At 47.0% G+C, this 16,212-nt stretch overlaps 1 protein-coding gene across 9 annotated transcripts in view; it reads right to left on the bottom strand.

Moving 5' to 3' along the window:
- The window catches only part of FSTL4 (follistatin like 4), a 444,888-nt gene extending 429,476 nt beyond the window's left edge, over nt 1-15,412 (bottom strand). For 8 of the 9 annotated variants that reach the window (XR_010840231.1, XM_067031630.1, XM_067031632.1 and 5 more), the window contains exons 1-2: nt 15,078-15,412; nt 7,349-7,484 (exon numbers count right to left, since the gene is read on the bottom strand). Coding sequence is in view for 8 of the 9 variants with exons in the window: in XM_067031630.1 (XP_066887731.1) it covers nt 7,349-7,474 (126 nt within the window). In the remaining variant the exon portion in view is untranslated. The remainder of the gene's footprint in view (nt 1-7,348; nt 7,485-15,077) is intronic. The other variant, XM_067031633.1, reaches the window with a different exon arrangement.
- Nucleotides 15,413-16,212: the final 800 nt, after the last annotated feature.

Genomic DNA, 16,212 nt, shown 5'->3' on the forward strand with positions numbered 1-16,212 from the left:
TGAACCTGGGTCTGTATGAAGGTCGGGGGAGTGTTTCTGGTCAAGCAGAGCCCATATGGTTCCACCCCACATGGTCTCCAACAACTCCTCAGCTGCTATCCCTTCCCAGAGGAGTGCACCCAAGGAGACTTGAGGCAAGGCAAGGCGGGCCACGCCTTCAGACCTCACCCCTGCCGCGTGGCCATTCGGGATTAAGAAAGAGAGGTAGGGTTACAACTGAAAGGACACTGAGTCTTCTGCTCACATTTTAAAGGGGCCCAGTCTGCAGCCATAGAATTTAGATGTGAAAACAACACAGAAGAGACCTCAGAAGAGACTTCAGTCAGCATCCTGACCACCCCCTCACTCTACACATGAGGAAACTGAAGCCCAGAGAAGAGAAGGGAGCAGCTCAAGTCCACTGAACTAGCTGTGCCAGGCTAGACCTAGAACGCAATGCCCCAATGGGAGTCCTGTGTTCTCAGCCTGAGACGTGCAGCCTCGTGACAGGCTGTGTTTCTGAGCTAGAAGGCTGCTACGGGGCTTAAGGGGCTCTACCTGGTTCTGCCTTAGTGGGTCATTTCTCAAATCTTGGGAGTGGGTCAAAGGGCTGACGGGCTTTACCACAGACCGCAGAGGAGGCCAAGCCATGAGACACAGGTGGACCGCAGGCCTCTGGCACAGACCCTGTGTCGTGCCCAGCTCAGCAGCCAGAGCCAGCCACTTCTACTCACTGACCCAACGATCACACTTCACAGCCCTCTTCCTCCACCCTCCCACTCCCAGCCCCACTTCCGTCCAGCCTCGCTACACTCAGACTCTTCCCCTGGGGACTGTTTTCTCCAGAACCTAATTGTGTGCCAGCATGCCCGTGGAGAAGCAGGAGCACCAGGTAAACCACTAGCTGCCCCGCCCTGCCCCAGCCCCTCCCTACAGAGTTCCATTCCCCTCCACTCTGCAGGGCTCCATTCAGGGCTGCACTCTGTGTCACCACTCCCTACCAGGTGCAGAAGGGCTGTCAGGGAGACATTTTAAAATTAAGCTGAAGCGAAATTAATTTTATTTTCTGAATTTCACTATAGTCCCTGAAATACCCAAGTGAAGCATGGGGCTAGGTCCCCAGGGTAAGCTGGAGGCCCCGCTCACACAAAGGAGTGAGGATACCCAGGTTTTACTTTTTGAAAGAAAGAAACCCCAAGGTTTCTTTCCCATGAGGAAAAAGGTTGGGTTTCTCTGCATCCATGCCTTCCTGCCTCAGGGAATGCCTAAGGCCAAGATGCAAGTGTGTGGCCACAACAAGGGAAGCCCAGTGGATGGAGGGCTTCTCTAAGCCCTGAGGGGCTCAGCTAGGCTGCTTCCTCCACCCAACAGCATGCACCTGGCCCTGCTGCGGTTTTCTCAGGTATAGGACCCCCCTCTCATCCTATGCCCTCCATCTCCGGAGCCAGTACCCTCCCCTTCCCAGGGGGCCCAGAGCAGAAGCCCCAGCAGTGGAGATGGAAGGACAATGGCCCCGGACTGCAGAACAGGGAAGTGGAGGCCATGCACAGGGGACCTGCTGGAGTCTGACACCAACACAGCATTCACTTCTCTCTAAATGGGAAACAAGAGAGACAACCCACAAGAGACAAGTCACAGAGAACAAATCAAGCAGATTACTGGGGCCTGACAGAGCTGATGCTGCCAAGTGCCCGGACAACTGAAATCAAAGCCCCATTGACAACACATGGCCTGATGTCCTGCTTACAATCGTGGGACGTTTCCTAGAGAGGCAGTGATTATTTAGCAGCAGAGACCTACAGAAAATAGTCAGATGAGTAAAGGCTAAATTTAGAGGAAGAATAATGGTTTTCTGTGAACTCATAAATGTTTATTTTCCTGGGTCACAGAACTTTTCAGAGCCAATTAAAACTGTCAACTATGATCTCAAAATACTAAAGGGGCATACAGTGTAGTAACTGGTACAGAGTAGAAGGCTTGCTGGGAGTGGCGAGAGAGGAGAAATATCCAACACAAAGAACAAAGACGGTGGCTTCCCCTGTCCAAGGATAAAAATGAAAACAAGACCTCCGAACACAGCACCAACCTGGCAGTTGTGGTCCCCAAGGCAGCCTGGCTGGGTGCTGGAGACAGAAACTGGGCAGGACACCAAGATGTCTGGCACAGAGGCGGTGATGGTGAGAGCATGGGAGTGCGGGCCAACTCTCTGGATTTAAATCACCTGTAGGTAAGCCAGGGCGGAACTCTGGGTTCAGAAACCTAAGTTTTCTTATATGCCTGCTTGCTTGAAAATAGGTGAAAATGACTCTCAAACCCAGGCTGTTTCAATTCACCTCTCCCCTCACCTACCTGACCCTGCCTCCCGTCCCCCGAAGCCAATCTCATGGCAAGCTATTTCCCGGCATGACTGCAGCCTTTGTGTTTCTCTCCTTTTTCTGACTGCAGTCAGCATCATCATGTTAGCAAGAAGCTAAAAAAGGCCAGGGTTCATCAGCAACTGGATTCTCCTTCTTGGATGTGTGCATAGGGGGTGGTGGTAGGGGACACCTCTAGGGCTTTTCTGCCCACGGTCCTCCAAGACGGGAAGAATCAAGGCCCTGTTCACAAGCACATTGAAGCTCAAGAGACACTGGACAGTAGTAGGTATAGCCCACACTAACTCTGAAGGTGGAAATCAGCTCATCCTCCCCTGGGGCTTGGAGTATCTGCCACCACCCTTCACCTTGGAAATTATGGATTTACTCACATCTGCAGGTGGGAGATTGTGCTCTCCCAATTTTACCTAAGAAACTAACATCCATACCCTCTGACACACAGTAATGGACGGCCATGGCCGAGAGTTGGAAGAGCAAAGAAGAGGCCTCGCCCTCCCAGAACCAGCCGTGCAGCAGAAGTACTGGATTCATATAAGGGGTGCCATCTGCATTCCAGTGCGCCACACCCAGTGAAAGGCCCCACTTGCGCCTCATGCTGTGACACTTCGCCCAGAGTCTCATCTTTGAAAGCTGCAGTTGGTACCAGGGAGTGTTTAGGAAGGGTGATTCTGCAGAAAACAGACATAAAAGCTGCATGCAGGCCTGTACTGCAGATGAGGCTTGGAAAACACTGAGTATCCAGCCTGGACCCTGTCTGTTCACAGGGAGGAGGGAGTAGGTTTTCTCCACTCTCACAGAGCGAGGGGCTGGAATGATCAACTCTTCTTCCCTGGCAATCAATCAAAAGGAAGTCAGGGGCATGGGGTGGGAGCTGTGGGGGGAGAACATCACTAGAAAGGGCAGGGGACCATTGTCTTAACTGCAATAAAATGTGCAAGAACAGGGCTTCCCTGGTGGCGCAGTGGTTGAGAATCCGCCTGCCAATGCAGGGGACACAGGTTCGTGCCCCGGTCCGGGAAGATCCCACATGCCACGCAGCGGCTGGGCCCGTGAGCCATGGCCACTGAGCCTGCACTCCGCAACAGGAGAGGCCACAACAGTGAGAGGCCCGCATACCGCAAAACAAAAAAACAAAACAAAACAAAAAAATGTGCAAGAACAAGGACACTTATTAAGGAAGAAAAATATTTTTTAAATTAATGCTCAGTCTTAGCAGCCTGAGTCCTCCTGAATGCCCAGCCAATGCAGAAAGAAGCCAGGGCATTTAAGTTCTCTGCAGTTTGAAGGTGTCCTCACAGGGACAGGAGTGCAGTCAGCGTCAGGAGCCAACACTTGCAGAAGTGGAACGGGTTGGTCAACCAGGGTAGGATCCTGCTCTCTTAGGCTGACCCCTGGAGTTAGGGAGGTCAGGAAGCATCCTGAATACTGATACCACTCCTACTACATATTTTTCTTCCTCAAAGACTCTTATGAGACTTCACACACACTGAAAACAAATGGTATCTGACATCAAAGCATATCTCGGGTCTATAAGCACCAAGGCATACAAAGCTAACAATTTTAAATGGAACCAATATTAATATTTACAGATATTTAGTGTATGACTAGAAACCATGGGTAAGAGCAATTTAGGAAAAGTTCAGTAAGATCAAGAAGGATGCATAAGGCTGTGTAATGGCCACCATCCAATCCCAGAGCCCAGAGGGTGATGGCAACACAGTATTCAGGGCTCAAAGGGGAGGGGACCTGCCCACAAATGTCTGCCCCTCAAGAGGGACGTCCCTAGGTACTGTTATCACATCCCTTCTCCCTTTCCTGATCTCCCCAATATAAAATTCTACCAATATTGATTTTTATTACTGTATCTATCTTGGCCAGAGTATTGGGGAAAGGGGGTAAATAAAATGTAACTCTATTTCAGAATTTCGATAAGTTTTATCTCTCAGAATTGTTTCGCCTGAATTCAGAATTGCATTAGGATTCTAGATCATGCCCTGCTACTCAGCTCTTTATTAAAGAGGCACTCCACCCAGCTACATTTCTTTTTATCGACGTTTGTAAAATGGTAAACTCCTTGAAGCTATTTCAACTGCAGTCTTTGTACATAAAATAATTTAACACAATTCACAATTGTTATAATTGCTTTAAAAATGTGCAAGCACACATACATTGGTCATTTAATCCTTATTTACCCTTAGGACATTCAAGTAATTGGTATAATAACTTGAAAGGCAAATTAAATCTTACTAATGCTTTCCAAGTACTTAAAAAAATATCTGAAGTCAATGAATGTTTTGGAAAGTACTACGATCAAGAAGAAAACACACACTGAAACATTTTACCATTTAGTTCCTGGAAAGGTTTTTATTCATTTATTTATTGAGTCTCAGGAAATTGTTGGTTTTGATTCTTTTAGAAAATAAGACTGTCTGAGGAAACTGCTAGAGGAGTTTAATATGGTTTAGGCAGTGAGTTCTGGATATATAAAGAGCTACAATTCAAAGAAGAAACTACCCAGAACCTGTAACACACAGGACTATCTTGGATGTTGACAATGTACAAGCTTGGCTTGGCCTACAGACTGCTAACAGATTTGCTGGTGGGACCATTCATGTCCACACCAAAAATGAGCCTGCTGTGCAGGGAGATATAAAACACTCATTTAAATACATGGTAGTCTAACGTGAAATTTGAAAGCACCAAGGTGACTTCATGACTAGTACCAAATGTTGAATAAATATTAATTGACTCAAAAACTCAATGAGCCTCTATTTTCCTCTTAAAATTATTACACACTGTAAGGAAGAGAAAGATAAAGAAGATGGCTTCATCCATATGCTAAAGTACAAATACAAGAGTTAAGAAAAAGATAGGAAAGACTAAGACCAGGAGTTCAGAGAAAGATATCAAATGTAACCAATAGTGGTCAAAGAAGACTCTAGAGAAAAGGTAAGAACCAGAGCTGGGCCTTGGAAGAGGGGCTGATTCAGACTTGCAGAAAGAGGGGACGGCACTGGGGCAGGAGGACCCTCGTGAGTGAGGGCACAGAGGGGCTGTGCATCAAGTATCATCAAGGTCAGCAAACTAAGCAGTTATGCTAGATGTCCTGCCCACTCTCTCTAAACATTCACAGAGGCTGTCCTATGTCCTGGGCCCATTCACATTGTCATCATCTCATTTAACAGTTGACAGAAGCAGACTCAATGAGCAGAAGTTACAACACTTCACAGAAACTCAGTCTACGGCAAAGAGAATTGGATGGGTAGGGCGGTTGTTCCGGCCTTTGGGAGTCCACGGAGGCATCGCTTCCTTTTCCAGAAGCATTGAAATTCCCGAACCTGGGAGACAATGGCATCTCCGGGGCTCTATCCTAATGGGGTGAAGGGGGGAACACAACACCCCCAAACAAAAAATAGCCTCACTTCTTCAGGATGAGCATCATCTACTCTTTCTTTGGTACACAAAGAATTAGGGTGGTGACAACTAAAATAAAGAGACCCTAGGTTGTTATCAACTTACCTTCAATTTACCTCCAGCTACATCCCACCGTAATAGGCTTGACTCTTAATTGAAATAAGTGATTTTAAACAGTGGGCCAATGAGCCTCAAAAGTAAGAACACTAAATACACATAGCTGTGTGTTTGCCTGTTTGCTTTGCTATTAAATATTCAACAATATATTTATAGGATTTAAATGATCATTTTCCCTCTGTATGGATATGAGTATAATGATTAAATGATTCCCATTGGGAAATGCTGCGCTCGCTAGCAAGTCAGCCTTCAGACTCTTTCACAAGAACATTAAGTTGTGTCCTTCATGGATTTAGATGGGAGAGACAGTGTTTCTGTTTAATCATCTACTCACTACAAAGGGAAGCCACACTAACTTCAGCAGGAAAAGAGTGCACATTAAATTACTTCTGTAGCTCCCTGAAGATTAAGGCTTGTAGCTTTGGGACTGCATTACAATTAAGTAATAATGAAAGAGAAATCGTGTCTTTTGCTCAAATAACACATTAATCCTACCATATAGTGTGTATCGTTATTCACTCTCTGGGTAACATTGACTTTTGGGGGTGATTTTTCTTCCTCATTCCACAGGATGGGAAGCACGCACAGAGAAAAGGAGAAGGGGAGGCATCACGGAAGACAGTGGCAGTTAAGATGCCCTGGAAAGCTCTCAGGTAAGAATTAGTATTCATCACGTCATCAAGAAAATTCTAGGTGGTTTTATTGAAAGGGTGTAGTCATTTCTCAAGGTTCAGCATATACAAAAAAATCAGCATGTGCAAAAAATCTACATCCCTCATGAGCCCCAAATTCATGAGGCCTACTACCTGAGCAGGGCTGGTTGCAGTTTATGACTCCTCTTCACTACTTCAGACCAGAGTTCACTAAGCAATTAGAAGGATAGCAAGACTCTCCCGGGAGGTATTTGAGAACAAGTTTTTCAAGCACTTTAGAAGCATTTATATATACCTAACATGCCATTAATCATTCTTATCTGTTCATTAAGGCCGTTTCCCTTAGGACCTCTACCCTCCAGTTCTTTCTTACTCAGCCTGGTTCTTGTTATCTATATAGCTGAAAAGAAGTCTATTTCCTTTATAACATATTTTTTAATTAAAAGACTACATTAATTCACATGGGTGTGCTCCACCAATGAGTCAGCACTTTCAGAGTGCTACTAAATATACACAAAGGCCGGTTCTCTGGTGGGTGTGTGTGGAAGACAAAACATGCAACCGTAGCTTGATCTGGGGATACATTTTTGGCACTGGAGAGATTTTAGACCATTACTTAACAGCATGATATAAACCTCCTGTCCTTATCAACACACGTGGCTTCCTTCTGTCCCCTACGAAAAAGGGGGCAGGATTTTAATTTTCACTGCAATCTACTTGATAAAAACTAAAGGTGGAAAGGAAATTAGATACTCTAACATTGAAAAGCAGTGAGTTTTAAATGTCATGTCAGCCATGACGTGACTATACCTCTTCCCGGGACTCTTCCACAACCATGTTCAATCCTCTGCTGGTTCCTGGGTTCATCCACCCCAGCGCAGCAGGCAGGGAGGCTCCAAGCAGTGTGAGATGCAGCCAAAAGTATCCTGGTTTCATTTTGTTGAGTCTGTTGAGAAAATGACAAACACTCAGAACTAAGTGCTGCAAAGTGTAAACAAGTCAAGGCCTAGTTAGTTAGTGAGTATCTGTGCTCCAGAATCAGATAAATCCGAGTTTAAATTCTGGCACCAGCCATTCTGTTTTCCTGTGGAGAAGTTATATTACTTCAGAGCCTTAGTTTATTCACCTCTAAAATGGGGTCAGAATATGTACTCAATAGAGGACTGAAGGAGGCAGGGTCGACACATAGTAAGAACTCTAGAAATGCTAACTGGTATGTAGAAACCCACTTGAAATGCACCTGCCACTACATCTACAAGAACAAATGAGGAGGAGAAGGCTGAGGCACCTCTGTTAGGTTACCCTATGTCCATGCTTCTGTTTCCTCAGAAAGTATCTGCAGCTGGGTACACTAGTGCTCAATAAATGCTGGTGAGGAATCAGGTTAAATCTGTAGCACCCCTGTTTGTAGCTGATGCCTCAGTTAACAAGACAGTGAACTTCAAAACAGCATTAAAGGGTCTACTATTTTTATTTTTGTTTCAAGACCAGACCTTGTAGCAGAATCCCAGCATCCAATGGATAATAGGATTTCAGTAGCATTTAAGATATTTCCTGAGACTCACTTGATAAATTGTCTAAGAAATCGACAACTGAAAGTAATCAAAGAATCACAGGGTTGAAAAAAACTAAGGATCAGCTATAATAAAAATTCAACTCCCTAACATATGCTGGGCATTGTGTTAAGAGGACAAAGACACAGACTGGTGCATTTGTCCAATTAGCTGTACTTTTTAAGGCTTCCACTGTGAACATATTCCAACCTTAATTTCAGTATCTCTAAGAAACATATCCAGATAGAACTCATCATGCAGTATTTAGAACTCTTACTCAAGGAAACTTTAAGAGTTACTGATTTCTGTGAGCACCATACAATTTAGTGCTTAATTGCATGTGGTCCACACTGCATCCTGCTCATGGCTGGGGAGATGAAAACACACAGAGCTCCTTGGAGGCCAGCACCCCTGTGACTTGGCTTAGGGCTGGTCATGAGCAGGTGTCCAAGTCAGAGATGATTAGCTGCTTGAGAGACCTTACAGCCTGTTTGAGGGGTCCACCCGTGCTCACCCCCAGAGCCAACAGCTTTGAAGGATCCCTGCTCTACACAAGGGGAGGAATCAAATGATCACTAGCACTGATGCCAGGGCTGCCAAACAAATACACTCCTGCCACATTCCAGGTTTCCTTTGGCTGCCTTCCATACCCAAATAAAGCTGCTGCTCCAGATTTGTTTTATGTCCCCAACTTGAGACAGAAATGCCCACAGAAAAGAGAAGTCAGACTAAAAATTGTAGGCATATAACACTGGCCTATGAAAGGCAAGGTTGTAAGTTATGACTATCTTTTAAGAGAAGACATCTTTTTCTTTTTCTCTCTCTCTCTCTTTTTTTTTTTTTTTTTTTTTTAAAGAGTCCACAGGTTCCTACTCCTACCTCTGTTTCTTCAGCCGTTCATCTCTGACATCTGTAGGGAAAGCTAGAGTTACTGGGGAAACAGTCCGAGTGGCTAGTAAATACAATCTGAAGGTCATGGTCTCAGCACAATCAGCACCAGCTCCTCCCTCTGAAGAAGGCAGAGTGGAGCAGAACGCTGCAGCTTCCGCAGCTACCTGGGAGGGGGCTGCAGCATTATCAGCAGCCACCCAGCGCTACGCTCCCTATCCAGGGCTCGAGCTAGGGTGTGTCTTCTTACAGGGATGAGGAGTGAAAAATCACATTTGGGACTAAAAGAGAATAAAAATGACTTCCCTAACTGCAACCAGTTTTTCTAAAAATAAATAGGGCAACTCCCTACTCCCTATAAATTATTCTCTTCTGAACACAGAGCCATCCATGTTCCAGAGACTGCAGAAAGCAGTTGCTGGATTTTTTTTAAACCAGCAAGAGTAACTCAAGCTAGAACTAGAAAGACACTGCTTCCTACTCTACTTTTATTAATTCTTCCCTACTTATCCATCATCAAACAGTGCTCATGGAGTGAGCATATATATACAAGGTCTTCTTCTCTCCCTTTTCATGCCTTCAGCCCAAATAAACTAAAAACAGCAAGATAATCAAAACTTACTCTAGATAATGTACAGATGTCAATCCCTGGAGTTATGAAATATTTGAGCCACAATATCTAGTATTTAGTTTTCAGTTTGCCTAGTAATCCAAGACCAATTATTTTGGATGTTTTATTATTAATGGATAATATCAGAATAAATTCTGTTCATTTCAATTGTTTTGGGGACCGCCAAATCACTTCATTTAAGAGGGTGTGCCCAGACCTCTGGAATTAAACCAGCTGTTCTGAGATGTGTTTCAGGAAGTTGAACTGCAGCCCTACTGCACCTGGAGTCATCTCTGGTTTTGTCTGGTTTGTGTTGAGATCCCCGCAGGACTTTATTGGATGACAGGGAAACACACGAGCCAGGCCAACTACTGAAATATTCCTAGGCAGCCTCTCTGTAAAGTTTATTTCAGCTTGGCCACCACTAGATCAAACTTCATTTGCACGGCAGACGAGTCTCAGATGTCATTTTATACTCATGATGATTGACAATTCATTCTGTCTACAGCAACAACAGTCTTAAAATTTACAACCCAAGTTTTATGACAGTTCGGTTCATAAAAAAAGAATATTGCGTCTAAATCAATTTTGATGATCTAATAACCAAATAGAGACTATTTGATTAACATATATAGCACTTACTATGTGTCAGGCACTGTTCTAAATGCTTCATAGGTATTAACTCATAATCCTCATTTCTACTCCATGAGGCGGGCAATGATTATCCTCTAGTCAGATGACAGAATGGGTCACAAAGAGGGTTAAGTACCTTGCCAAGGCCGCGTGGCAAATAAATGGCAGAGCTGGGACTCCAAGACAGCCAGGTGGACTTGGTGTCTATACTCTTAAACCCCATCCCCCGCTGCCTCCTGATACTTAGAAATATTTTATTTGGATGAATGGTTGGTTTTAGATGGGGAAACATCTATGCACAGCAAGATCAGAGGCCATGAGCCCCAAGTCGCTCCTCTGACAGATGCCAAGAGCTGTGTTCCTCCAGCTTTCATGGCTCCGAGCAAGGCCAGGGGAGCAGAGTGAGGGGCAAGCCAAGCTTTCCCCCTCCTACACTTCACCCAGGATGGGGCCACTTGGCATGCTCTCCTCGGCCTTCCTTGATGCTGTCTTCATTGGCCAAGAAAGAATGTGGTTGAAATAAAGAAACCATGAGGAGATACAAAGGATGCCAGGCATCAAGAGTATCCTTTAGCTCATGGGCAACATCAGTCAGCCTGGTAGACAGTCACTTTGGGAGAAGAGGACCTGTTGGAAGATTGCTCAAATTCAAATAGCCCTACTGGCCCTCGGAAGAAAATACAACAAGAATCTCCCTGTCATAGAAATGGGAAGGTACCATTAATAAGGTCACAAACCCTCTTTTTCAACCTAGAGCTCCTTTTGAAATCAATTTAGGTTTATAAACTTCATTCAATCCATGCTAGAGTCCCAAGATTGGGTATAAATCTACCTGAGATTGTTCTCATAAAAGACCTGGGACTACCTTTCCTTTCAAACAACTCATAAGACACAATCACTTGATATTTAAGACATCTCGTTTCCAACAGAAGTACTTCACTGCTTCCTCTGAGGTTTCCCAGCTGAGCCTCCTGTTTCCCTATGCTCAGGAGAATCAGGTGCCAGACTGGCCACTGCACAGATGGACACCAAAGGCCTGGACGGTGGAGGAATTCACCTAATGTATGAAGCTAACTCAGTGGCCAAACCTAGACTAAAACTCAAGCATCCTGACCCCTAGGCAATTGTTTTGTTTCTAACATAATCACAAGCTTACCTATGGAATGTGTATACATTCTGTTTAGACAGACTGATTTTTATTTTTTTAGTTCAGGATGGGCTCCATTATATCATCTACCCCCTTGCTGTGAAAACCACAGGATTTTCTAGTGTTATAATATAAGCTGATATCGTGCTATCATTTATTTGTATTTAAAATTATGAGGTATGACAAATCTGTAACATTCCAAATACTGACTTGTTTTTTGAAGGAAGTTGAAAAACTGTGACCTAAGAATGCAAATGATCAGGGAGAAATAGGTATGAATATGTAAACTCCAAATCTACCCCACCAGAGAACATACAGCAGCATGTAAGCTGTCTTTACTGAACAGTGTCAGAAGCCAAACAGAAGCACAGGCATAAGTACAAACTTCTCTTTCCTCCTCCAGGAACCAGCCCTGTTTGGGAAGAATGGGAATTCTGACCCTTGGAGCTTTTAGGGAAGTTATTCACTGGTTCATTCTCTCTCATTCTCTCTCTCAGAATATGGTGACATTACCAGACCAGACACTATGGAATAGTCACACGGAAATGCCTTCTCTTTGTAGCAGACAGGACCAGAAATTATGAAGATGATTTGGCAGAACTAAGCAACACCACCCAGCCTTGAAGAGAATGGTAAGGTCTGTGACCTTGAGGCACCTGAATTTCTAACCTAATTGAAAAGTGTATGCTCTAGCCAATTACTTTTAGGTGCATTGCATTTTACACATGTGATGTTGGCAATCAACAAATAGAAACCAATTGGGGACCACCAAAATCCTACAGTTCTCTTCTCTATGCCTGCCCAATGTTCAAAGAAAAAAAAAAAGGCATATCAACTCCAACCTAAAACCAGGAATCTGTATGCTAATTTCTTTTGCAAGGTTTAGGACCCCAGTTTTGATTTGTGACTGTTTTAGGAAAAAAGAAAAGGGTTCAAACTTCCTAAAATAATCCCTAAAATACCAATCCAGGGAAATTAGGTATGGAAACATATGAAGCCAACCCTGAAGCAATCCATAATGAAGTTATATTGCATTTCCTATTAATTATCTACTCGGTATCTTCGGTAAATTGTTCCAACATTTGATAAATTTTATATCTAAATTAGTCTATGTGCGATGTGTAAATCTATGACATTCCTATTTACTATGAAGTTAATGCACAGAACCCTCACCCTTCCAACATTCAGATTATACCTCCTAAGTACCATGTTTGCTCCACTGTAGTTCTATTTTACTTGAAGTTGCATGCCTTGTGTTATGCACCAAGATAGAAAATGTAAGGAAAGATGTGTTCTTGAAATAAGTGCCTACTTTGATTAATTAGTAAGCACAGAGCAATACAAGAAAGTTGAATTTGCAAAGAAATACCAAAAAAGGCAAAGTAGCAATTAAGGAGATTTTTAGGAAATCCTGACTAGTCAATGACAATTTCTGAAATGTAATGTTGTCAAACAAAAGCTCAAGCTCACATCATGAAGATCACTAAAAAAAAAAAAAAAAAAAAAAAAAGAAAAGAAAAAAAGAAAGAAAAGCCTGCAGCCTTTAGAAGGAGAAGAATCCTGAGTGACTGGCAGGTCAAGGTAGAAAAATCCAACCTACCCCTCCAGGACACAGCCAAAGCGATAAAAGTTCTCGCCATACCCAGAACAAGCTGGCCCCTCTCTGGAACAAAAAGCCTTCCTGGAACTGACAACAACTGAGGGTGGGCAAAAAATTTGAAGAGAGAAAAATCCATTGGAACAACTTTTATTAAGCAATTTTAATTCATTACATCAAAGACTATTTTCTTGCACAACCTTTGGCTCTGTCTGAAGTCTTTGGAGAGACAGGCTGTCTTTTTCCCTAGCATGGGAAGAAAGTGAACATTCATCTCAGTGTGTTTAAACAGAAATAAACTAGTAATGCTGCAGTGTCTTCTCACAAAACTAAGATGGAAAGCAGACATGCGCCCTGTGGAGCATCGGCTCAGGTCTTCCATTAGAGTTACTGCCTGAGGGCTGCTGAGCCTCTGGGGTCAGAGAAGCCGTATCCCACTCCCTTGACCATTTTCTTCCCAGGTGAGCCCTCCACCTGACCACTGCCCAGACCCAGACCCTGTCTGGGTCACTCCAGGATTAAAAGGACACTGTTAAAAGTCATCTCTGGCTTTCCCCCTAACCTGATGGTAGGAAAATAACTCGGGACTTTTGATAAAAGTCCGAATTTCTTCCCGATCCCTTTTCTCCCCTCTCGGATTGTGTGATAATCAAAATGTGCACCAAAAATGGGCTTAAGTTACAGCGCCCCTTCTACTGAAATTCTGTTTCTGTTTGGCTCAGAGAATGTGAACGGATGTTTGCGTCTCAGGAGCCCGTCTAGTACAATTCCTGGTGCACAGGCTTGCAACAAATTCTCTAAGGGAGCAGACCAAAGCTACTGGCTCCGTTCGCCGGAAACCTCGGAGGAAGCGACACCTAGAGGGAAGTGGAGGAGAGACTGCGGAAGCGCTATTCATCAATGTCGGCGACAGTTATCAGGAGAGAGATCGGCTGGACAGCGCATGTGGGACCAACTCTTTGGGCTAGACGCAGACCTAGAAGGCCCAACTCTGCAGGTCCCCAGGAACTTACATAGACGGACACGCTGCACGGGATGCTCGCCACGTTCTGGGCATGATGAGAAACCCTACTGCTCCAGCAGGTTTCTGTTCCTGCAAGAGGGGCGGGCGCCGAAGTCCTCAGGTGGCAGGCCTCAAGCGAACGCGCTCGGGGCACCGCTTTGTCAGTTGAAGGGAGCCCCGAAGTCTCGCGCCAAGCTCTCCCCCAAACTCGAGGCCACATGCGCACCCAAAGCGGAGAGCTCTGCCTGCTTCGCCTAGGTCCCCCCGAAACTTGGAACGGTCTTTTGCTGGCGCCAAGAGGGGTGGAGATCATCCACATTACAAACTCTTAGAACCAAGCCCCCTGCCTGAACATCCCCCAAACAAATTCCTCACTAGTGATTTCCCAACAAATAACACCGGCCGCTTGCTTGGAGCAACGACCGGCCCGGCCGAGCAGAAGGAGAGCGGCGGGCTGCCGGAGCCTAGTGGGGTCCCGGGTCCTTCCCGCCTCCTCCGCGAAGCCCAAGCGCTCAGCCCCGGGCGCGACGGCCCTTGGGGTTGTGAGGGTCACGCCGGGCGCCGCAGGCCCTTCGGGCTGCAGCAAGCAGACGCAAGTTTCCCCGCAAAGCTGGAGGAAAGAGGTAGTGAGGACGCCAGCCTCGCGCCCCAGTCCGGGACCAAGGGCACGAGTCCGAGCCCAGGTGCAACCGCTCTCCTGCCTCGCCGAGGCCGCTTGGGGTCCAGAACACAAGAACGGCACCTGAAGGATCTCGGAGACAGGCGCCCGCTTCGGGCTCGGCTCAAGTGGTTCTGCGCGGTGCTCTGCGCGCAAGCCCGGTCACTCCGGTCCCCACTGCAGACCCAGACCACAAGCCTCGGCTCCCCAGCCTTAACCCCGAGTCCTGGCTCCGGCCGGGGTAGCCCTGCCCAGCCCGGGTCCTGGGGAGGCAAACTTGGCTCACCAGGCGCGGCGGTGAGGACTAGCAAGCGCCCGGCCGGGCCCTGCAGGGAAACGCGGGGCCGCGGGCGCCAGTAACCCAGCGGGGCGCAGCGGGACCGGTTGGCGGAGGCGGGGGCGGCGGCTTGGCACCCTCCCCACGGCCGCTCCGAAGCTGCGCCCGCGTACCTGAGGCGGCCGGGGGCCGAGGGTAAGACCAGGTGGCCGGACTCGGAAGGCGAGAGGGAACGCCCCGTGGTGGCAGCGGCGACCCGGTCCCGCGTCCTTCGGTCGGTCTCTCCGGCTGTCGGCGGGTCCTGGGCGCGCTGGAGGCTGTCGCGGCTCCAGCTCTCTAAGCCGCCGCGGCCCGCTGCTGTGGCACCACCGCCGCGGCTGCCCTATTTCTGCCGCCGGGACCGGAGCCCGTGACGTCACCCTCCGGGCCCCGCCTGCCCAATCGCCGCCACCTGTGCGCGCGGCCCGCCCGCCCGCCGCTTAGACCCGCGCGGGGCCCGCGGCAGGTGCGCTGAGCAGCCGGGCGCGCACTCGGGGCTGGAGGACTCCCGGCGCCCCAGGGCGATCTCTGCAGCCGCAGGGGCATGGGGTGCGCTCCCGACCCTGGCTCTGTGGAGCCCGGCAGCCGAGGAGCTCTCCCACCCCCTCAACACACTCCTCCTCTCCTCTGGCTCTTTTCCGGGCAGGGTTCTCCAAGTCTGCGCTCTCAGTATGCGCTGCTGGTCTTAATCAGCAGCAGTAGCTTGTGGAGCTCAGGTGGGCCAGTACACCGCATCAAGAGAGCTGTCCCTGGACGCAAAGTCAAATGACACTCCCCCTCGCTGAGAGCCGACAACCTGCGAAAGAGCGAAGTTTTTATTTCTCTCTTCTGAATCTGCCTTCGCTCACTGCAGAATCTCACTAAATCCTGGGCATACAGAGGCAGTCCCAGTTGACATTTGCCTAGCCTGGCCAAGCTGTGACCAGAGAGTCCCTTCTTCTCCCTTAGAACCACACATGAGGCCTGGACCTCATCCCCAAGCCTGGGGCTCCCAAAGCTTTCTGGATCCCTCTTCAACATCCACAACTTTTGGAGACCACAGCCCAATGATCATTTTGTTTCCATTAATTGGCCTAAAGATCAGTCTTGGTGCCCAAATAAACTGGAAACAACTTTGTAACTACTAGGGCCCCACAGATGGTCATACTGTAGCTCCAGTCTGGCATCAAACTTAGGAGTAGACTCTAGCCAGTCTAGGCTGTGGTAACTGATGGGCAGGAGACTTTCTGGGGGAAAGCCTCCTACTCTGGCTGTGTGGGCACCAGGTGA

Source organism: Kogia breviceps, chromosome 4, assembly GCF_026419965.1.
Source record: "Kogia breviceps isolate mKogBre1 chromosome 4, mKogBre1 haplotype 1, whole genome shotgun sequence".
Classification (NCBI taxonomy): domain Eukaryota; kingdom Metazoa; phylum Chordata; class Mammalia; order Artiodactyla; family Physeteridae; genus Kogia; species Kogia breviceps.